The sequence below is a fragment of the Monodon monoceros genome, unplaced genomic scaffold, assembly GCF_005190385.1.
Source record: "Monodon monoceros isolate NGI ecotype Baffin Bay Population unplaced genomic scaffold, NGI_Narwhal_1 Super_Scaffold_20, whole genome shotgun sequence".
Taxonomy (NCBI): domain Eukaryota; kingdom Metazoa; phylum Chordata; class Mammalia; order Artiodactyla; family Monodontidae; genus Monodon; species Monodon monoceros.
Window position 1 is genome coordinate 64,755,931 of NW_021703777.1, and position 26,415 is coordinate 64,782,345.

At 43.5% G+C, this 26,415-nt stretch overlaps 1 protein-coding gene across 1 annotated transcript in view; it reads left to right on the plus strand.

Moving 5' to 3' along the window:
* The window catches only part of SCFD2 (sec1 family domain containing 2), a 395,999-nt gene that overhangs the window by 338,264 nt on the left and 31,320 nt on the right, over positions 1-26,415 (plus strand). The window contains exon 6 of the mRNA XM_029234649.1: positions 21,397-21,542. Coding sequence (XP_029090482.1) covers positions 21,397-21,542 — 146 coding nt within the window. The remainder of the gene's footprint in view (positions 1-21,396; positions 21,543-26,415) is intronic.

Below are 26,415 nucleotides of genomic sequence, written 5' to 3' on the forward strand. Positions count from 1 at the left end.
GGATCATACAGAGCCATTGCAATGTGAGTCAGGGTCTCTCTTCATGTTAGCCCTGTTATGCTAGGTTTTCGTTTACATAATGGATAAACCCAATGCCTATCTTCTGCAGGGATTTTTTAAGTGACTAACACTTTAAAATGAGATTTGAGAATGTCATAGGCCTACTCTGGTCACAAAGGCCAGCAAGGCTGGAGTCTGACACTTGCCTTCTTGGGTTAGTCACACCATCTTGAATCATTGGCTTATTCTCACACCTTTGTTTTGTTTTGTTTTAATTATTTTTTATCATTTCAGAAGATTTTCTTTAGCAGCAGCAGGGTAATGTCCTATTTAAATAATGCCAAATTCTCTTCTGCTTAGTGCTTTTTAAAATTTTTTTTCTTTTCTCTTCCATGGTAGATTTATATAGGTCATATCCCTAGCTATCTTAAGCTATGTTATATGGGCAAAGCCTTTTTTTTTTTTTTGCGGCACGCGGGCCTCTCACTGTTGTGGCCTCTCCCGTTGCGGAGCACAGGCTCCGGACGCACAGGCCCAGCGGCCATGGCTCACGGGCCCAGCTGCTCCACGGCACGTGGGATCCTCCCAGACCGGGGCACGAACCCGCGTCCCCTGCATCGGCAGGCGGACTCTCAACCACTGCGCCACCAGGGAAGCCCAAAGCCTATTTTTTTTTGAATTTTATTTTATTTATTTTTTTATACAGCAGGTTCTTATTAGTCATCCATTTTATACACATCAGTGTATACATGTCAATCCCAATCTCCCAATTCATCACACCACCACCACCACCCCCACCACTTTCCCCCCTTGGTGTCCATATGTTTGTTCTCTACATCTGTGTTTCTATTTCTGCCCTGCAAACCGGTTCATCTGTACCATTTTTCCAGGTTCCACATATATGCGTTAATATACTATATCTGTTTTTCTCTTTCTGACTTACTTCACTCTGTATGACAGTCTCTAGATCCATCCATGTCTCTACAGATGACCCAATTTCGTTCCTTTTTATGGCTGAGTAATATTCCATTGTATATACGTACCACATCTTCTTTATCCATTCGTCTGTCGATGGGCATTTAGGTTGCTTCCATGACCTGCTATTGTAAATAGTGCTGCAGTGAACATTGGGGAGCGTGTGTCTTTTTGAATTATGGTTTTCTCTGGGTATATGCCCAGTAGTGGGATTGCTGGGTCATATGGTAGTTCTATTTTTAGTTTTTTAAGGAACCTCCACACTGTTCTCCATAGTGGCTGTATCAATTTACCTTCCCACCAACAGTGCAAGAGGGTTCCCTTTTCTCCACACCCTCTCCAGCATTTGTTGTTTGTAGATTATCTGATGGTGCCCATTCTAACTGGTGTGAGGTGATACCTCATTGTAGTTTTGATTTGCATTTCTCTAATGATTAATGATGTTGAGCATTCTTTCATGTGTTTGTTGGCCATCTGTATGTCTTCTTTGGAGAAATGTCCATTTAGGTCTTCTGCCCATTTTTGGATTGGGTTGTTTGTTTCTTTAATATTGAGCTGCATGAGCTATTTATATATTTTGGAGATTAATCCTTTGTCCGTTGATTCATTTGCAAATATTTTCTTCCATTTTGAGGGTTGTCTTTTCGTCTTGTTTATGGTTTCCTTTGCTGTGCAAAAGCTTTGAAGTTTCATTAGGTCCCATTTGTTGTTGTTTTTTTTTTTTATTTCCATTACTCTAGGAGGTGGATCAAAAAAGATCTTGCTGTGATTTATGTCAGAGAGTGCTCTTCCTATGTTTTCCTCTAAGAGTTTTATAGTGTCTGGCCTTACATTTAGGCCTGTAATCCATTTTGAGTTTATTTTTGTGTGTGGTGTTAGGGAGTGTTCTAATTTCAGTCTTTTACATGTAGCCATCCAGTTTTCCCAGCACCACTTATTAAAGAGACTGTCTTTTCTCCATTGTATATCCTGGGCAAATCCTATTTTGATGAGGAATATTCTCATATCAAAATGCTCAGGATTGCTAAAATATTTCCAAGGCCAAGCCAGTGGCCCACTTGTTTTGAGAGGTATTCATTAGAGTAAAATGCTTTCTCCTTCGACCTCAGCCCCTCTCCCTCTAGTGTTAAATTGCCCAAAGACACAGACTATACCATTAACTTCCAAAGTAGAATTTTTTTCTCACCCCAACCCCACGAGCCTAGATGTGGCCTAGCGGCCCCTAACCTGAGACATTCCACCCAGGAGAGCCACGTATTTCTTCATTTCTAAATGGGAGGGATCTCCTTCTGAAGCTCAGAATTCAGACCTGCATTGCTGAGTATAGTCAGAAGAAGCCTGAGCCGTTCTGGGGTCTATTCCTGGTCGTCACAGGCCTCAGACCGGTTGGTGCTCAACAGTCCCCAAGCTTCCTTAGGCGCCTTTCTACCTCCGCAGCTTCTGTTCATTCCCTACAGATCATCAGTCAACAGTGGCTGAGTGACTGTTTCATGTCAGGCCCTGTATAAGACCTGGTGAGTGTGGCAAAGAGTCATAGATGAGCAGGGAAGACCAGCAAGCAAATTGCCCTCAGTCCTCGTGACTTGGGGTGCCAGCCGCCAGCGAATGCGTGCTCTCTGCTTGGGTTTGAATTCCCGAGCCAGCTGTGGAGGGAGTGAGGGCTGCTGTTCCCAGCAGGTTGGAGCTGCCTCTCTTGGCTTCTGCTGGTGCCTTGATGTCATCAGCCAGTGGCAGCATGCCACCACAGTTGTGTGTGTCGGGGTGAAGCATATGGCACATTCTTACCAAGTGTGTGCAGGGCATGTCTTTATTTGGCCCTCATCTCTCATTTGCTTTCCTAGATTTCCCTTCTCTGCTGTGTGTGGGGTTTTTTGGTTTTTTGTTTTTTCCTTCCATGACTTGGAGTATACTCTCAAGCCCCACCCCATCCTTGCCTTAGCCAAATAGCTCATACACCACACTGAAATTGCTGCTTTCCTCGTCTGTAGCCGGCACTGGACTGTCCGCTCCTCAGGGTAGGGACCATAGCCACCTTCTTCACTCCAAGAATCCTGCTACAGTGCCTGACACATAGTAAGCATGCTGTACGTGTTTGGTGAATGACTGGATGACTGAATGCCTTTCCCACCTAGTGGTCCTATGTTTGGCCTTTAGAGGAATCTAGTTGCATATGCTTTTGTTGACAGCATTGTATAATCAGAAAATTCAGACAAACTTGAATTTGAAACTCACCTCTGTCACTTACTAGCTATATATCCTTGGCTAAGTCCCATTCCCTCTCCGAACTTCAGTTTCTATGTCTGTAAAATGGAGGTCATACCTACTTCTCAGTGTTGCCAAGAAGATTGGGTATGATAACATGTAAATACCTAAAATATAGTAATGGTCAATGTTTGTTTTCCTTTCCCTTCTAATTGGCTTTATAGATTCTTTATTCATTCCTCTTTGCACCCAGAATTTGGAGGGTGGGTGTTTGTAATAGTTACAATGGGCTAAACACAAACGACCCCAGAATCTCAGTGGTTTAAAACAACACTGGTAGTTTCTTCTCTGTGCTGTGTCCACCTCTGGTGTGCAGGGGCTCTGCCAGACGGCCAGAGACCTGCTCTCCATCTGGCCTCCATGATCACTGAGGCAGGAAGAAGGGGAGGTGGTAACCTGCACACAGGCTTTTAAAGCCTTCCCCTCAGAAGTGGCACATGTCACTGCCACTCATTTTTGACAGCCCAAAGTAAGCCCCACGGTCCCACCTCACTCAGGGACACGTGTAATCAATCCTACCACATACCAGAAAGAGGAGACCAGGGTGTCGTTGATTAAACACCAGTGCCCACCCTGTAATATTTAAAATGAGTTAACTTTAAAAGTACCATGAAATATTAAGTTACTTTGACCTCGATTGACAGTGAGGACTGTTGAGCAAATCTTAATCAGGAAGATTGTAATGACGACTGGATAGCCTTCTCAAGAAAACAGATCATTTTAAGGATATTAAGTGTTAGTTATCAGCTATGGGCACTCGAGTTGCAGTCCAGGCTTTAGTATTCATCACAGCAGGCAGCAGAGCCCTCTGCTTGTTAGATTACTGCTCACTACATTAGCCCTAGTCTCAGTATGCGCTTGCAGGTAGTAAAAATACGTTTCTTTCCAAATAACCTAGGACTTAAACTTGTCATAATGTAAACTGACCCTTCTAGCTCTTTGCTTAAATTTGGGCTATTTTACTGTGTTTATGCTGTACTTTTTATCATAATCATTTAATTGTTTATTGATTGTCTGCTGTGGTAAAAGAGTCTGGACTCTGGGTCCTGACTGCCTGGGTTCAAATTATGGTTCTGCCATTAATTGGCTGTGTGGCCTTGGGCAAGTTACTCAACCTCTCTGTGCCTCATTTTTCTCAGCTGTGAAATGGGGGTGATGATAGCATCTACCTATAGGATAGTACTGAGGATTAAATGAATTAATACATATAAAATACTTAGAATAGTACTTGACACATAAGTGCTCAATAAATGTTAACTATTATCATCATTTTTAGGCAAAGTGGTGGAAATACAAAGGAAATCGGATGCAGGAAGAAGTTTTTATGTTTTATTTGCTGTTGCTTAGAACAGAGCCGCACATCAGGCACTCAGTAGATATTTGTTGGGTGAATCAATGAATGGGCTCTGCCCTGGTGAAATTTAAATCCAGCCTAACCCTCGATTCCTTCCTTGGAATAATACGAGAACTTCCTTCTCTCAAAGGTACCGTAGCCAACCTTGAATTTTCAGGTCAGCACAGCTCTTGACGTCCCTGACCAGGGGTTTTTATTTTCCCTTCACTTGCCAACTTACTCTCCAACAAATTCTGCCTCCCATTCCAATCCCGGGCTTCACGGGCTGCCCTTCTCTTCGCACCCTCCGTGGGTGACCCTGGCGTGACAACACTGACTTCTCACAACAGAAGCTGGTGGCCGTGAAGCCACTCCTCGCGAAGTAGACTGAGTCAACACATGCAAGTTGCCGAGCACACAGCAAGAGCTCAGTACCCACAGCAAGAGCCACTGGAGTGGCTGTGTGGGATTTGCAGAAGCCCCTGGAGTGGCCATGGCAAGATGAGGCTGCTTCTAGAGGTTTCCTGCCTCCAATGGGCCCTGAGCCTTTTCACAGCCAGTAACCAGACTGCCATGGCCACAGCCAACAGTTCTCCGTAGAGGTTCGGTTTGGTCTGGTTTCCTTTTGGTTTCTTTTTTGGTTTTGGGTTTTGGGTTTTATCTTTCTTCCAGAAGAGTTACACGTTTGTGATCTAGCTGCACGTTCCATTTACTGACCAAATCCTGGGTGCCTGGCTCTGCACGAGGCACCAAACCCACTGCAGTTCTGAGAACTGTCTCATTTTACCAGCTGACAATGAAACCTTTGAGAGACATGACTGTTCCGTAAACCTGGTCCTGAGCTATCATCGCACAGTTGCTTCACCTTCAGGGAGGCAAGCACTGGGGGCAGAAATGAAGGCAGTTGTGGGCTGGTATGTGAAGAGAGAGTTCAGATGTTACAAACCTGGACAATTTCCCCAGTGGGGGCCCCAAAGAAATCCTAGCCATTTGGAGTTTTTATTTCTAAACTCCCTGTCGACTCCCTTGCCCTTCAGGGAAACAAGAAGCTGAGACCTTGTTTGCTATTCAGTGTATATTCCACTTTCAGGTCCCAGAGCTGGCTGGAGCTCAGTGGTTCTTCCACCCTCCCCTTACCCATCCTTCAGGGGAAAGAGCTCTGAACCAGGCCCCTCACTCACCCTCCATGACACATGGTGGACATAGAGTAACTGCGAAAACAGCTGTGGGCTTAAGAATGTCCCTGCCCAGAAGCAAGTGAAAACCTGGAACCCCTGAGCCTCTGTGATAATTCATTTTTGTCGGCAGAGTTTAAATCGCCCCGTAGATGTGCGATTCATCTGAGCCATCTCCATCAGAGGTTGGAGGAGATGGGTGAGAGCCCACCTGAGACTGGACTGGGGTTGGCACAGGTAGAAGCACCTAGAAGCCTGCAGACAGAAGCCCGCTCCACCCGTCAAGAAGCCTGGCTCTGTCCTCAGGGTTGCCCCTTCCAGACCCCAGCTCCCCCTTTCACTGGGACCTGAGCTCAGAGTTGCAGAAGGCAGGCCTCTGCCTATAAGCTTTCCTGGGTTCCCTGCTTTTGCTTCTGGGGTCCGCCCTCAAGGTTCCTCCTGCCGCCAAAAGAGACGAGGGCAATGGTGGTATTTCTCGCCTTCCCCTCCATGCCAGGGGTCACTGGCAAACCTCTCTGGACTGTGTCCCATCTCCGAATCAGGCACGGCTGACCTCCACGCTAAACCGTGCTGCCTCCAAAAGAAAATACAGAAAAGTGATAGATAAGAGGCCTCATTTAGTGGGAGCTTAAACTTCAGGCGTAGCAATGCTGGCTCAGCTCAATTGCGATTTACAACGACAGGTGCAGGGAAGCCTTAGATCGAGGCTGAGAGTCATTTTTGTGTGTCTTGGGGGAGGGGCAAGGCGGGGGTCTCATTTGATCTGGCTGTTACCAGAAGAAAAATAAACTCCGTTTGTCCTTCCATTCTTTTAAGAAACAAAAGGGATGAAAGAAACTTTAGGCCTATAAGCTTCCCTTTTCATTCTTCTCTTTTCCTCAGATAGATCAGAAAATGATTCCATATTATTAACCACCTAGCCTTCCCCAAAAATATAAATAAAGAGACACTACTGTCCCTCCATACTTACAAACCTCATGATAACAAGCTCAGTGAGGCTGGAGCTCAAGAAATATAATGGAAAAGAAAAAACTTAGATTTTTTTCTTTGTTTTTTTAAAGCTCCTCTAAATGACGGTGAGAATAAGAGGCAGGGGAAGGCCAGACAGTCGTTTGAAAGGCTTTTAAATGTGCCATGATTTGGACTTCTGATTTCATCCTTTTCTACAAACGAACGATTAGCTGTAGCACAGGTTTGTGTAATTAGCAGACAGACCAAACCCTGAGTGCTTTATTCACTGTAACTTGGACAAGAAAGCATTGACCAGGGACTTCCCTGGCAGCCCAGTTGTTTGGACTCCGCGCCTCCACTGCAGGGGACATGGGTTCAATCCCTGGTAGTGGAACTAAGATCCTGCGTGCCACGCGGCACAGCCAAAAAAAAAAAAAAAAGCATTTCCCAGTAGCACATCACAGCTAAAAACAACACCGTATTATTCCCACACTCGCAATTTTATTGGCATTTCTAGAATAAGGTACAACCTTCTTTCTTAAGAATCCTTCACAGGCAATGGACCTTTGGTACTGTTTGTAAAACTGGCAACAAGACTGGGCCTGGGCTAAGTAAGATTCAGAAAGAAGCAGAAAGAGTGTACCTTGATGTGATCCTTCACAGCTTCCTTCTTGGCCTGCTCCTCCAGGAAGCCCTCCAGGCCATCTTCTTGGGGGAGCCCTAGGCCTCTGCAGCAGCTGCGTCAGGTAGAATCACCCCTACCCCCAACACACACACATTTCTGCACTGGAGAATAGGGAGGGACAGAGTGTGCAGGGTAACGAAATGCAGGGCTGGTAGCAGGTGGTGGTACATGAGGAGGACAGGTGGGATTGGCCTCAGCAGGTCTTGGAAAGAGCATCTGGGCTTCCATTTCCCTCTCTCTGAAATGCCGAACTAGCTCATTGGTTCTGAAACTGTGCCCTGGGGGAATACTATTCCCTGCTAAAATCAAATGATGGCAGTCTTCACTCAATTTAACGAAAAATAAAGCAGATCAGATTTACCCCACCGTAAGTTTCTATCTATTCTGTGTTTTCTTACCTTTGTTGCTGCTTCAGCTTTTGTAGTACCCCAAAAAGAACAGACAAGAAGCGAGCAAATGTTAACAGAAGAGCTGCCAGCCGTGCTCAACTCATGGCTGTGCTCTGGTGCCACCTTTACGTGCATGTAGCATAGCCTTGTTTTCTCCTAGTCTGGAAAACGAGATCAACAGTCGTCATTGTCACAGTGGTCTCTGAGGCTCCCAGGTGCTATGTCACCTGACAGCTTGTGGAAACAACCAGATGCAGGTAATCTCTCAAGTCAGCTTTGAGAGGCCAGCCCTCCATGTCCGGCTATTCAGAACCACCAGAAATGTCAGCATGCTTTGAAAGGGGACTTATGGTATCAATGGCAAGTTAGTAAATCAATAGAATTAATTCAACAGAATAAAAACAATCAACCTATTAGGAAACATTGGGAGTGAGATACGGGTTTGAGATGGTGTCTGTGATTACTGTTAAGGAGCCGCCCTCCTTGGGACTGGGAAGGTTCATGACCATGAGCTTAAGTGGTTATGTGGGCATTTCTCCCACTTGTGGCAGGTTTCATTGCTGGAAAAGGGGCCCAAAGTCGAAATGATATGAGGGAAATCTGATTTTTCCTATGGTGATAGCTCCGATAATAGGAGATTGTGTAACTGATCAAAAATCAATGGCTACCTTTTTTATTTTTTTTTATTTTATTTTTTAATTTTTTTAACATATTTATTGGGGTATAATTGCTTTACAATGGTGTGTTAGTTTCTGCTTTATAACAAAGTGAATCAGTTATACATATACATATGTTCCCATATGTCTTCCCTCTTGCGTCTCCCTCCCTCCCACTCTCCCTATCCCACCCCTCCAGGCTGTCACAAAGCACCGAGCTAATATCCCTGTGCCTTGCGGCTGCTTCCCACTAGCTGTCTACCTTACTACATTTGTTAGTGTGTATATGTCCATGACTCTCTCTCGCCCTGTCAAAGCTCACCCTTCCCCCTCCCCATATCCTCAAGTCCGTTCTCCAGTAGGTCTGCGTCTTTATTCCTGTCTTACCCCTAGGTTCTTCATGACATTATTTTTTCTTAAATTCCATATATATGTGTTAGCATACGGTATTTGTCTTTTTCTTTCTGACTTACTTCACTCTGTATGACAGACTCTAGGTCTATCCATCTCATTACAAATAGCTCAATTTCGTTTCTTTTTAAGGCTGAGTAATATTCCATTGTATATATGTGCCACATCTTCTTTATCCATTCATCCGATGATGGGCACTTAGGTTGTTTCCATCTCCGGGCTATTGTAAATAGAGCTGCAATGAACATTTTGGTACATGACTCTTTTTGAATTTTGGTTTTCTCAGGGTATATGCCCAGTAGTGGGATTGCTGGGTCATATGGTAGTTCTATTTGTAGTTTTTTAAGGAACCTCCATACTGTTCTCCATAGTGGCTGAACCAATTCACATTCCCACCAGCAGTGCAAGAGTGTTCCCTTTTCTCCACACCCTCTCCAGCATTTATTGTTTCTAGATTTTTTGATGATGGCCATTCTGACTGGTGTGAGATGATATCTCATTGTAGTTTTGATTTGCATTTCTCTAATGATTAATGATGTTGAGCATTCTTTCATGTGTTTGTTGGCATTCTGTATATCTTCTTTGGAGAAATGTCTATTTAGGTCTTCTGCCCATTTTTGGATTGGGTTGTTTGTTTTTTTGTTATTGAGCTGCATGAGCTGCTTGTAAATTTTGGAGATTAATCCTTTGTCAGTTGCTTCATTTGCAAATATTTTCTCCCATTCTGAGGGTTGTCTTTTGGTCTTGTTTATGGTTTCCTTTGCTGTGCAAAAGCTTTGAAATTTCATTAGGTCCCATTTGTTTATATTTGTTTTTATTTCCATTACTCTAGGAGGTGGGTCAGAAAGGATCTTGCTGTGATTTATGTCATAGAGTGTTCTGCCTATGTTTTCCTCTAAGAGTTTTATAGTGTCTGGCCTTACATTTAGGTCTTTAATCCATTTTGAGCTTATTTTTGTGTATGGTGTTAGGGAGTGATCTAATCTCATACTTTTACATGTACCTGTCCAGTTTTCCCAGCACCATTTATTGAAGAGGCTGTCCTTTCTCCACTGTACTTTCCTGCCACCTTTATCAAAGATAAGTTGTCCATATGTGCGTGGGTTTATCTCTGGGCTTTCTATCCTGTTCCATTGATCTATCTTTCTGTTTTTGTGCCAGTACCATACTGTCTTGATTACTGTAGCTTTGTAGTATAGTCTGAAGTCAGGGAGCCTGATTCCTCCAGCTCCGTTTTTCGTTCTCAAGATTGCTTTGGCTATTCGGGGTCTTTTGTGTTTCCATACAAATTGTGAAATTTTTTGTTCTAGTTCTGTGAAAAATGCCAGTGGTAGTTTGATAGGGATTGCATTGAATCTGTAGATTGCTTTGGGTAGTAGAGTCATTTTCACAATGTTGATTCTTCCCATCCAAGAACATGGTATATCTCTCCATCTATTTGTATCCCCTTTAATTTCTTTCATCAGTGTCTTATAATTTTCTGCATACAGGTCTTTTGTCTCCTTAGGTAGGTTTATTCCTAGATATTTTATTCTTTTTGTTGCAATGGTAAATGGGAGTGTTTTCTTGATTTCACTTTCAGATTTTTCATCATTAGTGTATAGGAATGCCAGAGATTTCCGTGCATTAATTTTGTATCCTGCTACTTTACCAAATTCATTGATTAGCTCTAGTAGTTTTCTGGTGGCATCTTTAGGATTCTCTATGTATAGTATCATGTCATCTGCAAACAGTGACAGCTTTACTTCTTCTTTTCTGATTTGGATTCCTTTTATTTCCTTTTCTTCTCTGATTGCTGTGGCTAAAACTTCCAAAACTATGTTGAATAAGAGTGGTGAGAGTGGGCAACATTGTCTTGTTCCTGATCTTAGTGGAAATGCTTTCAGTTTTTCACCATTGAGGATGATGTTTGCTGTGGGCTTGTCATATATGGCCTTTATTATGTTGAGGAAAGTTCCCTCTATGCCTACTTTCTGCAGGGTTTTTATCATAAATGGGTGTTGAATTTTGTCGAAAGCTTTCTCTGCATCTAGAGACGATCATATGGTTTTTCTCCTTCAATTTGTTGATATGGTTCATCACATTGATAGATTTGCGTATATTGAATAATCCTTGCATTCCTGGAATAAACCCCACTTGATCATGGTGTATAATCCTTTTAATGTGCTGTTGGATTCTGTTTGCTAGTATTTTGTTGAGGAGTTTTGCATCTATGTTCATAAGTGATATTGGCCTGTAGTTTTCTTTCTTTGTGACATCCTTGTCTGGTTTTGGTATCAAGGTGATGGTGGCCTCGTAGAAGGAATTTGGGAGTGTTCCTCCCTCTGCTATATTTTGGAAGAGTTTGAGAAGGATAGGTGTTAGCTCTTCTCTAAACGTTTGATAGAATTCACCTGTGAAGCCATCTGGTCCTGGGCTTTTGTTTGTTGGAAGATTTTTAATCACAGTTTCAATTTCAGTGCTTGTGATTGGTCTGTTCATAATGGCTACCTTTTTTAAAGAAATAGCCTCAGGACTTCCCTGGCGGTCCAGTGGTTAAGACTCCACGCTTCCACTGCAGGGGGCACGGGTTCGATCGCTGGTCCTGGCGCTAGGATTCCACATGCTACACGGCGCAGCCAAAAGAAAAGAAAAGAAATAGCCTCAAACCTGGTATTTTGTTTACTCTGAATGCTGAACTTCACAGTCCCCTTGTCTAAGGTGACTTGGATTGATTTAATAGGATAACATAATAACCGACGTGAAATTGTACTAAACATGACGCGGCATCACAGCAGTTTTTATACTTAATTAACCCTTCCTTAATTAACCACATAAAATCTTAAGATAAAGAAACTGTGTTGGTATAGTTAGGGTAGTCATAAAAGCTGCTTTGGAGAGACTTTTCAGAAGCATCTTGGAGGAAATGCTTTGGAGTGGTTGGGGCCGTTTCCTTATTTCTGCAGTGACCCAGGGTTATTGGTCTTGCTGCCTCCTTGGCTCTTCCTGAGGCAGCACAGACGTTCAGGATCAAGAGGCTGCTTGTCCCGCTGCCTCCATCCTGCCTCCTGGGCCTCACTGGCAACTTGACTTTGTTCCCTGCCTTAATGAAAGATGCAAGTTCTAAAGCGTATTCCTGACGACGCTCCTTCCTTCAGGTTTCCCCCACCGCATGTCAGACCTTGGGCTAGAATTCTGGGCAGTCACATTCTCTCGTGGCTGTACAAGACTTTCCACGTCCACCACCCCTCTCCAAACTGCCTAATAATAATAGATTTCAGCTGTCATTTCTTCCCTGTTTCCAACTGTTATAAAAAGCTGAATTTGCTGGAGGCTTAAAAAAGTAGTGTGACTGGTTTTGTGTTCTGTTATATAGTTTAAGATGATAGCTGATACATTTAAAAGATTATACAATATATATATATTATAAAGCATAATTACATAATAAACACCCATGAACTCATCGCCCTATCCCAAAGGGTCCTTACCCGCCCACCTCCTCCCCCAGCGGTAACCACTTTCTGAAGCTTGTATTTATCATTGTCTTTCTTTTAAAAACAGTTTTATCTCATATGCACGTATACCCAAACCACGTAGAGTTTAGTTTTGCTTATTAAACAGACAAGCCAAATTTATGCAGCCAATTGAGGTTGCTCTTCACCGAGCAAAGCCTTTATGAGAGATGATCCACTCACACGTGGAGGCTGCACTTGCTCAGACCCATCTGGGAGCCCTTTGTTTGAAATTTCCTGCAGAGGTAGTTTATCAGCTCCTCAAGAATCACACTTTATGGCGTGTTTGGTCTGATTCAGCTCTTTTTCCCATTATCTCTCTGTTTTCCCCATTCATTTATTTAAGAAATGTTTCGTGGCTGCTTCTAGGAACCAGGTGCTATGCTAGAGACCAGCGGAGAACCAGGGAGAGCCCCGGCTTCCCTGGAACATGTCGCCACCCCTCCCCTCCTTTCCTCCTCTGTCATTGGAGCAATAACTAGAGGCCCCAGGCTAAGGAGATTCCAGCACACTGAGCAGGATCCAGTGAACCAAGGGGGCATGGGACCGATGTGGCCTGAGAGCCCGAGGGGAGACCTATGGAGGGACTTCCGGGGGTGGTCCAGTCTCCACGAGCCCTGCCTTGGGCCCTTTGTGGCCTCACCGGGACACCTTCTGACCCTGATTTTCTTTGTTAGGCCAGGCTCACTAACACTGTCATCCAAGCATACATACATTATCTCCGCACCCGCTGAGGAGCCCCTGCCGTGTAGTGTAGATCAAGGATCCTACAAGGAAAGAGGAAGTCAGCCCTGTAAGACCTGAAGACTGATTAAAAAAAAAAACAGATTATGGTTTTTTTATGTTAGAAGAACTTAGAAGTCACACTAGGTCATTAAATATTAGATTGATGACACAGATACATTGCCCTGTAGTATAAATATGAGACCTCAGAAATACGTGTGTATAATATTTTTCATTTATATACAATATAATGTATAATATAAATACAATGAATATAAATAATACATATATATAATTCATGTGTTCTCAACCAGCCTCCACACGACCCATTCACCAAAATAACTTACATCCTGCGATCCCTCAATAAAATAGAACAACTCACGCCAAAACTCTGACCCCCTCAGAGCTCTAAGGCAACCTCCGCTTGCCTGGGCACATCTGCTCATCCTGGTTGAGCCGTGTGATTCCCAGGAGCCAGTTGTGTTTGTTCCCAAACCTGCTTATGCCAGTTGTATTTGTTATTAAATAAATTAAATTAAATGTTTAATTAAATGTTCTCTGAGGAAATATGAATTCAAAAAAAAATTGTTTCAGAGAAAACCAAATTGAATCCTTTGAAAGACTCAGTAAAGATGAGTCATTTTAAACATGCTTTTGAATTAGGTATGAACAAGATGATTGTGAAAGATTGAAGGGAAAAAAAACCATTAAAATCTAGAAGAATTCTGCTCTCAGATTGTGCTACAGGTGTCTAACTTCTTATTCCACTTTAAATGGACTAAAATTGGAAATTATACACAGTACATAATTTTTTTAAAAAAAGAATTCTAATCAGCAGATAATACTCAAACAAAAGACTTTTCTCAGAAGAGTAGTGAATAAACAGATGTTTGTGTTTTAATTTTAAACAAAGTTATACGTACACACAAATACACATATATGTGTATGTATACGTGTGGGAGAGAGATCGATTCTTCATGATCCCCCTCTTTAAATGACTTCTAATCACCTATTGGTCCCAATCACATTTGAAAAAGAGCACTTCTATTATAAATATTACCAGGACTTCCCTACTCAAGAGTGGTTTTACACAGTCAACCTCCCGAAAAGATTTCAGATGTGACACCACTTGCTAAGGTTTATTTGGTTTTTTATTTTGTTTGGTTTTGTTTTCATTTGCCAACCTTTTATAGAGAGCCATGAAAAAGGACTCCATCTTTAAAACAATGGTTTGAAAAGAGAGAAAAGGCAATGTCGGACAGCCGGATGGATGAGGGAGGTCATGACTTCCCAGCGCTCTGCCCTTTCTGCTTTCTGGCCGCGTTGCCCTCCCAAGCCAACCTTTTCTCTAACTGCCCCAGGAGCCCACAGAGATGGGTCCCCTGCTGCCAGGGGTTTGCTGAGAGACAGGAGGGTGGGATGCAAATTGGAAAATGGACCTGATGTTCTCAAGCTCTGGGCCAGAAGAAGGATGAGGAGGCCATCCTTGGATAATTTGGGTCCAGAAAAGAAAAGAACCCCTTGAACAGGCTCAACTGAAATTCTTTGACCCTAGCTCTTCTCAGTCAGATGTAAGGGACTTTTACAACTGTGACGAGAATAATATCACTCAATAGGGAGACATTTAAAATCCAGTTCCAGCCATGTCCCCCAGCTTATCCAGCCATACAGGTTCCACACGTGTGTGTGTGTGTGAAGGCCTTAGGTGAAGGTGCTTCATCTCTAATCCAGACTGAAGCTTTGGATAAGGCAGCCTCCTGATACAAGATGCTTTATTTTCCTGAATACCTAAGAAATAAAACCAAACTTCTGGGAGCCAGGCTCTTTTGAAAAAGTTCCCCATGCACCAGAAAGGTTCAAGCCTGCTCCGTGAGAGAACCAAACAGAAGGACTTAGGCAGACTGGAGTGAGGAGTCCAGCTTTATTTCAGCCCTCCCAGGAGGATCTGAAACAGGAGGGAAGGGGGCAGGGCACAACCTTTGAAAGAATGACATAGCCTGAGGACATGACATAAGCTGATTAGAACCAAAAGGGTCCAAGATGGTGGACAAGTCGACTTCCACTAGACCTTGAGCCTCAGTATATGCTCATTGTACTACATTAGCATGCTAAATGACACACCCACGGGCGCCATGACAGTTCCAAGACCGACCATAAAGATCAAAAAGTGGGCGGTGGCCCAATTCCTGGAAATCCCCACCCCTTCCCGAAATAGCTGAAATACTCCTCCCACTTATTAGCCTATGAAATTAAAACTCTAAAAACTGACAACCCCATACTCTGGTGCCTTTCTCACCTTCTGAGATGGCCCGCACTCTGTGGAGTGTGTTTCTCTGTAAATAAATCCACTTCTTACCTATCGCTTTGTCTCTCACTAAACTCTTTCTGTGATGAGACATCAAGAAGCTGAGCTTCATTAAGTCCTGAAACCAGGTGTGTGATATCAGTTGGAAGACTGTGGGTTTTGGCTGGGTTTGAGTCCCAATCTGAGTTTGGGCCGGGTTTGAGTCCCAGTCTGAGGTGCACGGTTTCAGATCCCTGAGCTCTTCAGCCTTCTCTCCATTTTACCTTTGTTTTTGCTGGAAATGTGGGTCCCTGCAGTGCACAGAGCCATGGAAACCGCTGTCCTCCCTCTGCCGAGGTAAAGCAACTCCAGTAAGTGGAGACGGGTGAGAGGGGGATGAGGGAGGGCAGATGTGGACACAGGAGCCCTATTTTGTTGCTTCGAGGAGTAACTGGACCCCTGCCCAGGAGATCCCCAAGCCCTCCAAAGAAAGAAATTGCAGGGGCATGAGTCATCCCCTATTTTAGGCGAACACAGGGGTGCCCTGCGGGACTGAGGGCCTCCCTTATCAAGGAGCAGGCAACTGAAGTACGCAGATTGTGCTTGGCCAAAGGCTAGGATCAGCTTCTGGTTTATTATCTATTTAACTAAGTGGATTAAATGAGAATTGACTGGAATTGTACACTTAGGGGTCCCTTACAAAACACCGTTATCTCATAAGCCGGCTTAATGGAACAGGCTGTCCGGGGCTTATTAGAAGTAACTGAATACAGTGCCTTACAGGGCAGAGATCCAATGGAGGGTGTGCGGCAGGCCCGGGAGATCCCACACCTTGTGTGGCCACAAAAGATGGGCCTGGGGTATAACTGCAAACCATACTATTAACGTCTAACCCCAGAGACAGGCCCAGATCTTCCCAAGAAGAAAGGCATCTGCCATTCACTCCACTGTAAAAGCACTTCTTCGATATTAAGGGTGAACTAAGTGCTTTACTGATCTTTTATGTATGTGGACTCCGGCACATACGAAGGACAGCAGGGTAGAGTGGTTAACACAACCGTCTTGGGCGTTAGACTGCAAGAGTTTGCATCTTAGCTTTACCACTTACTACTTGAGTGACCGTGTGTCACTTAACTTCTCTATGGCTCAGTTTCCCCATCTGCAAAATGGGGATGATAGTAGTACCTACTATCTAGGTACTACTACTACTACTACTATTGGGTTTCTGAGGAGATTAAGTGAGCTAATATGTATAAACTTCTTAGAATAGTGTCTGGCATAAGTGATTCTATAAGTGAGCTTTCAGTGATTATAGCTTTTACACCAAAAAAGAATTCATCCCATTTCATAGCTTTTGCACCCGCATCTCCTTTAGCTATTAATGGCAGCATGATATGGAATGAGCTGCACTCGCAGAGGAGATACTCTGAATGGTGGGAGGCAGTGTACGTGGAGGAGGTCAGGGCTGTGATCAGAGGGACATTTTGCTGGAGATGGTGATGCGATCTTACACGTCATTTATCTTCTCTTATCCCCATTTCTGTGTGTGTGTGTGTGTGTGTGTGTGTGTGTATGTGTGTGAGAGACTTTCATTATAGGGTTTAGGTAAGTGAATGTAAATTCTGCTTTTGGTGAAGATTGATATAATTATGAAGATGCTCAGAGATGAGAACCCTTTGGCCTGGGGTCCCAGAAACATGTACATTTTAGAGGACTTGCTTTGAGGATAACAGACACATCGGAAAGGATCTCTGGACAGACCCACTGGACAGAAGTTGCCCTTGTGCAGTTGGTTTGAACAATGGAGATAATTGACTGTTTTTCAGGAAGGTTTTAGTTTATTTGTAAATTTTGCACTTTTTTTCTTCCAGCAATTTCTTTGACAGTGTTATTTTTCTGTTGAGTTCCTTTGAGTTCAATTTACCTGTAATCTGTAAACATTTCTTCTACCAACAACCTGCTCCACAATTGACCTAACTCTTCAGAATTACACAGCCTTTGCTTAAACTACTTCCAACGTATAATCTACAATTTCCATGTATAATTTATAATTTTCAGTACTCTATAATCCAGGAGATGATTCTATTCCACTCAGCCTAATGGATGAACATTACAGTCCTCACTTTTCAAAAAGTTGAAGGAGACCATATGAAAATTTGTATGAACCTTTCTGTTCTATAGAATTACTTTAAATTTAAGAAGTTTAGCCTATTAGCTGAATTGTGTTTTAGGAGAATTGAAACACCATGCATAGTGTTAGAGCTAGTAATGCTTTCTTCTTGTTTTCATGCCATTTTTAATTTAAAGGAGTAGTAGTACATAGTATACAACACTTAGATATAATTGATGTAATTTCCCATATTTTAAATGGCTCAGGCTGGGAGTTTAAGGAAGGAAGCCACATGAATCAGTGAGAAGCCATAACCTTCCAGGGTTTCTTCTGGCTGATTATTGACTAATGCACAAATTGATGTATCTCAACTGAGCTGCAATGCCAAAGGCAAGCATGGTATGATATCGATAGATGCTCTGGACCTGTGGATCTCACCTTTTCTTGGTTATGAACCTCTTTAAGAATAAGGAGGAAGTTGTGGACATGCTTCTCAGAAAATGACACAAAGCTTGGCATAGAATTCTAGAGAGTGTACACGAACTCCCTGAATTTTCTTTCGAATCCCTGCTTCCCCACTGGAGTTCACTGAACACGGGGAGGCTTCCTCTCACTAGGCTTGACCACCCTTTTGATTTTTTTTTTTTTTTTTTTTTTTGCGGTATGCGGGCCTCTCACTGTTGTGGCTTCTCCAGTTGCGGAACACAGGCTCCGGGCACGCAGGCCTAGCGACCATGGCTCACGGGCCCAGCCGCTCCGCAGCATGTGGGATCTTCCCAGACCAGGGCACAAACCCGTGTCCCCTGCATCGGCAGGCGGACTGTCAACCACTGCGCCACCAGGGAAGCCCCTGATTTTTTAAATGACAGTGAGTTGGACATTTCTGGAGACCAGGAAATAGAGACTGGTCAGAGGATTTTTATGATACAATAAGAAATATGCATATTGGTCTTTGTCCACAGTTCCTAGCACACAGCTCTTAAAACCCTTGGAATTTCCAGAAAGATGAGAGTGTCTTATATGCTAATGGGATGATTGGTGGTTGGGGGAATAATAGCTTCAGGATGGGAGCTGGTTGGCAGAAAAACCAAGGCATGTTTAGAGTAGTGGAACTTTCAGCCCTACCCCCGCAACTTCCAGAGTGAATAGAGCAGCTGAGAGATGCATTAATCACCAGTGGCCAATAATTTAATCAATTGTGCCTACGTAATGAAACCTCCATAAGGTCTCCTAAACAATAGTGTTTGAAGAGCCTCTTGGTTGGTGAACACATCAAGATACTGGGCAGGTGGAGCACCTGGAGAAGGCATGGAAGTCCTGCTCTCCTTCCCCCATACCTGGCCCTCTGCATCTCTTCCATTTGACTGTTCCTGAGTTGCATCCCTTGTAATAAACTGGTCCCAGTAAGTAAAGCCCTTTCCTGAGTTCTGTGAGCTGTTCTAGCAAATTATTGAACCTGGGGAAGGGGTCATGGGAACCCTTGATTGATAGGTCAGGAGTGCAACTGGCAACCTGGGATTTAAACTTGGCATCTGAAGTGGGGGCAGTCTGGGTGGGGTCTGCACTAACTCTACATAGCTAGTGGCAGAATTGATTTGAATTGTAGGACACTCAGTTGATGTGTGGAGAGTTAGAGAATTGGTTGGTATGGGGGGAAAAGTCCACACATTTGGTGTCAGAAGTGTGAGTAAAAACAGTTCAGAATTTTGCCCTCCCTTTAAGAGTTATATACAGTGTACCACAGTTATTGAAAGTACAGGCTCAACTATCTACACACTGTGTCTGCTGCCATTGGGTTCCTTTGGATGTTCCTATGTACTTTAGATACACTCCATTTTAGTTGAAGCTTGTTTGGATCTACCTGTACTTCCTAAAAACTTCTCTCTTTATCAAAATTAACAAGTATCTCTTCACTTCACATCCACTAGGAGAGCTACAATCAAGAAGATAGTTGATAACAAGCATTTTTGAGGATGCAGAGAAAACCCTCTTACACTGAGGGTGGGAATGTAAAATGGTGCTGTCACTTTGGAAAACAGCCTAGCAATTCCTCAAACGGTTAAATACAGAGTTGCCACATGACCCAGAAATTCTATTCCTAAATATGTACCCAAGAGAAATGAAAATGTATGTCCACACAGAAACTTGTACATGTAAAACTAGAAGCATTATTCATAATAGCCAAAATGTGGAAACACCCAAATGTTCATAAACCAATGAATGGATATTTAAAATGTGGTATATCTATACAATGACTATTAGTCAGCAATAAAAAGAAACTAAGTGCTGGTGCATCCTACGACTTGGATGAGCCCTGAAAACATTGTGCTAAGTGAAAGAAGCCAGTCACAAAAGACCATATATTCTATGATTCCATTTATATGAAATGTCCAGAGTAGGGAAATCCATAGAGACAGAGAGCAGATCAGTGGTGCCAGGGTCTGGGGGTAGGGGGAAAGGGGGAGTGACAGTTAACAGGTATGGGGTTTCTTGTTGAGGTGATAAAAAATGTTCTAAAGTTGATTGTAGGAATGATGATTGTACAACTATGTGAATATACTAAAAGCTATTGAATTGTACACTTGAAATGGGTTAACTGTGTGGTGTATGAACTGAACCTCAATAAATCTGTTCTGAAAAAAAGAATATAGATTCTGGACCCAAGCTGCCTGTGTTAAAATCACCCTGGCAGCTCTGGTGTCCTGAGACAAGGATTTGGGTGCAAGTACTGTATTTGAGAAGATGTCCGAGGCAGTGTGGTCAGGACGTAGGGAAGTGAGACAGGAGAGGAAGGAAAGCCAGTAGAGGAGGCATTCATGAGTGAGTTACTGTTGGGGGCAACTGGGGCTCAGTCCTACTGCCCCCTCCATAAGGCTATGGAGACCACAATTCAGAATGGTACCCCCCAAGCGATGAGAAAGCTCTGTTGTTTCTGAGTGCTGACTTCTATGCTTCTAACCACAGAAAGGCCCCAGACAGGAGGAGAGATACACAGAGACAGAGACAGACAGACACAGAGACAGACATGCAGGTACTTGAGGCAGGAAGCAGAGGGCACAAGAACTGTTCCCCAAACCTACAGGTGAACCAGTCCAGAATGACTGAACGAACATGGGCTGAACATAGACAACGTGCTGATGGGAGTGTTCCTTAATCTCTCTGGCCCTCAGCTCCCTCATCCTTTGTATGGGGGAAAGAATAGCTCCTGTCTCATAAGGGTGATATGGGGATTGATGAGTTCATGTATCTGCACTATTTCAACAGTCAAAAATACTCATCTTGAATCTTTCTCTATTTTTTGAACTTCTGACTTACCGTGATCATTCCTCTTCTGCATGAGCTTGTAACAAGACAGAGAAGAAATCCATCTATTATGAGTTTCAAAAAGAAATAGAACCACTTCCGAGAACAGTCTTCTTATTAGGCCCCCTTTGTGTTTGATCAGCTCTGAATGGCTGCCTTTTGAAATACGCCATAAGCTTTGTTAGCGCATTATATGCCCATCCCAGCAAGTTCTGTTATTGGAGCAACTCTATGATCTTTCTCATTCTTGCTATTCTATTTTATGGAAACTGTTGGTGGGATTCAAGTGAGAGCGGTTCATCACAGTACTCTGTTGTGTTTTCCTTTGTGTATCCTATTTTCCCAAAGCTGTGTTCAGAGGACACTAGACCCTGGGGAGCTTTCTTTTTGTGAAACTTCTGCAGTCTAGGGGTTGAAGCCAGTGGCTGCAATCCCAGGCAATTCTGAGTTCTACTTCTGTCAAAGGCGTTTACACTCAATGTGTTTCATTGCTCAGGGATGATTGAAACAGCCCAGTTGGTGAACAGCCAGGGGGAAATAGGGTTGAAAAACAACAACAACAACTATGTTACATGAGCTCAACCTGTCACGATTACAACTCAGTGTAAAGATTTGTTCAGCGAAGCAAATATCTCTGGATTGTTTCAGGCTGTGACTCTTCAATTAACCTGACATTTCGCAAGTCCAGAAGTGCCGTGGATGAACTCTTTACTTCGCTTCGGGATATTGCTGGAGCTCGGAATCTCATGAAACAGTTTAAGTCTGTATATGTTCCTGGAAATCATACCCACCAGGCAAGTACATATGTTTTAAAGTAACCGTCTAATCTGTGTTGTATTTTTAGGATTCAGAGACTGAAAGAAAAGTTTCCATTTTAACCTCTCAAAAATGAAGGATCTGTTCAAGATGAAATCCAAGGCCCTTGTAGTCCAGAGTCCTGGGTTCCCCTGAATCTGAAAGCTTCCCAGTTTATTTGTATTTCAGGCTTGATGCAGTGAGATGAGCACTGGATTACGGGTCAGCGCTGCTTTATAACTGCCCCAGAGCTGTTCTGTCACCTTAAGCAAGTCCCTAAGCACCAGATGTGGGGTGGCCTTAGTGCCCAAGTTTCTGGATCTAAGAGTAGCAAAATTACCTAATAATGTTATGGCAAGGGAAAAAGAAGCTGATGCCAGCAAAAACGTTTGTTATTTAAAATGCCCCCCCCCCCACTTTATTAGGAGAGTCGGAGAGCCTTGCAAGGATGTTTTGACCAGGGAGTAGGAAGACGGTATGAGAATCCAAGATTGAAGGGGTAATTGCTTTATCAAAACTCCGTGGGGCGAGGTGCGGGGGAGGCACAGGGAGGCACGGAAAGACCCAAAGGGAAGACGAAGGGGTGAAGGAAAGCTGGGGCCATCGAGGCTGGGCAGTCTCTGTTGGACAAGGAAGAGACAACCCGCAGGTTCCTGGTGGCCAGAGGTGAGCTTTCAAGGAAGAACAGGTGTTTCTGACAGAAAAGATCATTGGGTTTTGCTGTGGAGTGTGTGAAGGAATCTTCTCTTCCATCTCCCCATGAAATAGTCAGTAAAATTCGCTCCATTTGCTAAGGCTTTTTGGAGAGTTGAATGAGCTGTTAGTGGGGACTATGACATAGTGAGGGGTTCAGCTCGAGGGTTCTGACTCTCTAAGGTGGGCATGTCGACAACAGCTAAGGTTACCTGCTACCACCTAGCAAAATCCAGATTCTTCCTCCCATATATTTGTATAGTAGCTGATACTTGAAGAGTCCCCTACATTTGGTTTTCCCTTTGATCCTCACGACAAGTAGGCCAGAGAGGTATTCTCATCCCGAGACCCAGGAAGCAGGCACACAGGTGGGCCAGGGCCTGACGCCAGGTCTTTTCTGTCAACCCAAAACCTCTCTGCTTGCTGCACCGCGGTTCTCCTGGAGGGTCTAGGAATAAGGACCAATAATGCTGATCTCAGATACTGAAATCACCCACCAAGACACAAAAGACCTTAGAAATCGGCACTCAACTTAGTAATATAAATTCCCATCTTTTGTTCAATGATCTGAGAACATCACTACCACGAAATACAGATAAAATCACTCAGATAATTAATCAGTTGTAGTTTTGTCATGAAAAAATTACCAATCTTAAATATGGCAGTATGGACTGGTCCTAGAAGACGTGATAGAAATGTTGACATATGATGAAATTTAGACCAAAGGATATCAAGAAGCAAGTGGCTACTATCATTGGCAAGGGGAAGATAAACCACTAAATTAATGAGGTCTTTTCAGTTTTGTGATCATCATGGTGACTAATTTGGCCAACTTCACATAAACATGTATTAGCTATAAATCTTGGGCATAATAAGGACAGTGATAAGTTTCCTAGACTTTATCTCCCTGCTAGCAACACAGTTTCTCCAGACCTCAGAACCCTGTCTGAGCAGCCATCACCTTTGGAAAATGAACTTTCCCTTGTTGCATACACTTCCCTTACAGTGAGTCAGTAACATCAACTCGTTCACCAAAAATCCTAAATGTCAGTGAGTGGAAGTGGGGACAAGGCAGGGAGTATATGTGTATCTTGAGGGGATCAAGTAATAATTATACAGACACTTAGTGAAATGCTGTGCAACCAATAAAATGAGTGGGATCTAAATATACTTGGCAAGGACTGTATTTGGGTCCTTGTCCTGGGCTCTGCTTGGAGAATTCAGAATAAAACAGGGGTTCATGTTCTATTGGGTGTAGATGTACATCTATTGGGTGTCGATGTAGATCATTCTGTAAAGCATTATCCTATTTTTGTTTAAAAATAAAAAGTACATGGGTGTATATATTTAATAAGTCTTTAACATTTTAGGAAAATTTTATAATGGTTATGTGCGGGGAACAGAAAGGGTTAGATGCACAAGGAGGAACTCTGGCTTCTTGCTTTATACTTACATATGTAGAGGAAGAATTTTTGATGGGATTATGGATAATTTTTACCTGTTTGAGTTTTTCAACACTTTTTGAACTTAAAGAAGTTTTCAGGACTTCCCTAGTGGCGCAGTGGTTAAGAATCTGCCTGCCAATGCAGGGGACACGGGTTTGAACCCTGGTCTGGGAAGATCCCACATGCCGTGGAGCAACTGAGCCCACACGCCACAACTACTGAGCCTGCGCTCTAGAGCCCGTGCTCCGCAACGAGAAGCCACCACAGTGAGACGCCCGCGCACCACGACGAAGAGTAGCCCCCGCTTGCTGCAGCTAGAGAAAGCCCATGCACAGCAAGGAAGACCCAATGTGGCCAAATAAATAAATACATACATACATAAATAGATTTATTAAAAAAAAAAAAAGAAGAAGTTTTCAATCACAGATGGAAGCCCCTTGAGGACAGGGATTTTGATCTGGTTTGTCCACTGCCATATCTTCAGTGCCTAGAGTGGTATCTTGCACGTAGTGGATACTCGATAAATATTTGTTGGGTGCATCTTAAATGTGCTACATGTATTTTTATCACATGTTGGAGGATTTGTTGGGACAAAAATGTGTGTAGATAGAAAACAACAAATGTCCAGAGTAGAAACAGAGTCCAGCTTTGTTTAGCTTTGAAGATGGACCTTGGCTGGGCAACTTTCTGTCCATCCCTTCTCCCAATTTGGTCCTCAGCTCCAGGAAAAAATTGTGCTTTCTATCTAGCTCCATGCTGTTCCTACACAGAGTCTAGTTGGGATGTCCCGGGCTCCCTGGGACCAGTGCTATGTATCGGGCTCTCTCCCCTGGATCTCAGGGCCCCTACCAGCCCCAGCCTCCCTCCCAGGTTACCTCTCTCCTGCTCCAATGTAAATGAGTTGACTCTTAGACCCACTCCTGTTTCCACTCCTAGCTTGAGGCACTTCTTATTTAGCCTTCATCCTTTAGCCCTTTAGGAAAATGTGTCAGTCACAGCTCAGATGCAGAAAGCAGACGCCACTCTCGTCATTTTAAGGAGAGTAGGATTCCATACAAGAAATTAAGTACATATAAAATCTTGAAAGAGCTAGAGGAGTGGGATCTAGACTAGGTCTCCAGAAGTGAGCCCAGAACATCACCACACACGTGGCCCTCCAAGGAAACTAGTACCTCTGCCACAGCCAGGAGAGTGAGCATGATGGGGATCGTGAGGCTGCCACTGAAGCTCTTTATTTGAAGAACACACCACCAAAGCTGGAGACAGCTGGGTTTGCTCACCACGGTACATGCAGAGCCCAGCACAGTGCTTGCCACCTAGGGGCGGGCGGAGAGGTGGATGGATGGGTGGGTCCTGGACTGTGGGTCTTATCCAGAAAGGCATTTCTTATGTTCTTAATTCTTAGTGAGAGGGAGGTTAGCATGTACGTTAACAGCAACATTTGGGTTCATAGCCCAGCTCTGCTCCCTACTAACTGTGTAACCTTAGGCAAATTACTTCACCTCTCTGTGCCTAATTCCTCTTATGTAAGCAGGAGCTAACAGTGTAGCTCCTTCATAAAAGTGCTCTGAAAAATATATATAAAGCTCTCAGGATAGGAGCTGACACATAGACAGTGCTGTGTAAGCATTGTCTCTAACAGTTGTAGTAAAGGACAAAATAGACCTTCTCTTCGTCCTCTTTCGTAGCATTTCGTCAGTTCCTTTATTAGGAGATGGGCTACACAGAAAGGGAGTCATTCTTAAGCTGACTGTCCTGTTAGCTGTGGCATTTGGTCAGAGTCTACTGCTGGCACCCATTTGTTTGGAAAAGTCATGTTTGTCCATAGACTCTGTTGACCGGAAACATAAGCCCCAGTTTTGCCTGCGCAGCAAGTCTTCTTATGCTTTCATTTCTTACTACAAATGTTCCAGTTTAATGGGAGGCTTAACCTCCTTCCTAAATGTCAGTGTTTGATGTGCTGCTGTTTCTCAGATGACTCAGGGCAAGGAGCTTATGAGCCCTTTCAGACAAAATATTGCACGGCTCTTGCATGACGGGTTTTGGCAGAAGTCTCAAAGTGCTGTGCCCTGGAGGAAACTTCCCACAGATGCGCACTGTCCTCTGTGCCTCCGGCATGTTGAACCAGAGCCTTTAGAACCAGCAGGGCCCAAGGAGGCCTGATTCATCTTGTGCCCGGTGAAATATGCGCTCTGAACAGTCTGTAGGCCCAGTCTCTTCATCAACATCAACAATCCCCAGCTCTGGCCACCAGCTGGTCTTTTGCAAGCACTAAGCTCTGTTCTTCCTTCTGATTCTATCTACCTCGCCCTGGACCTGCTAGCATCCTTTCTGAAAGGCTCTGCGTGAGATAGGGCTATGCTGGGGGCCAGGAAACTTGGCTCTGTCCTGTAGTCTAACTTCTAACTGCCTGTGTGAATTCAAGCAAATTAATTAATAGCTTTGGGCTTTGATTTCCTCATATTGAAGTTGAAGGGACTTTAATCAAAAGATATTTTAAGTAATCTGCTTCTGGTTTGAAGGATGGATGGACGGATGAACAGATAGACAAATGAACCACTTTTTCATCTGCAGCGCAAACCATTTTCCTTAAGAAGATGAAAGGAGAAAAAAAATCAGTCATACTGCAGCAAAACATAAAAATAAATAAGCCATGGAGTATTCAAAGCCAAGACCAGTTTTGAACAAATGTTTTTCTGTACAGGCTTGGATTGAAACAAAGTAAATACTCTCA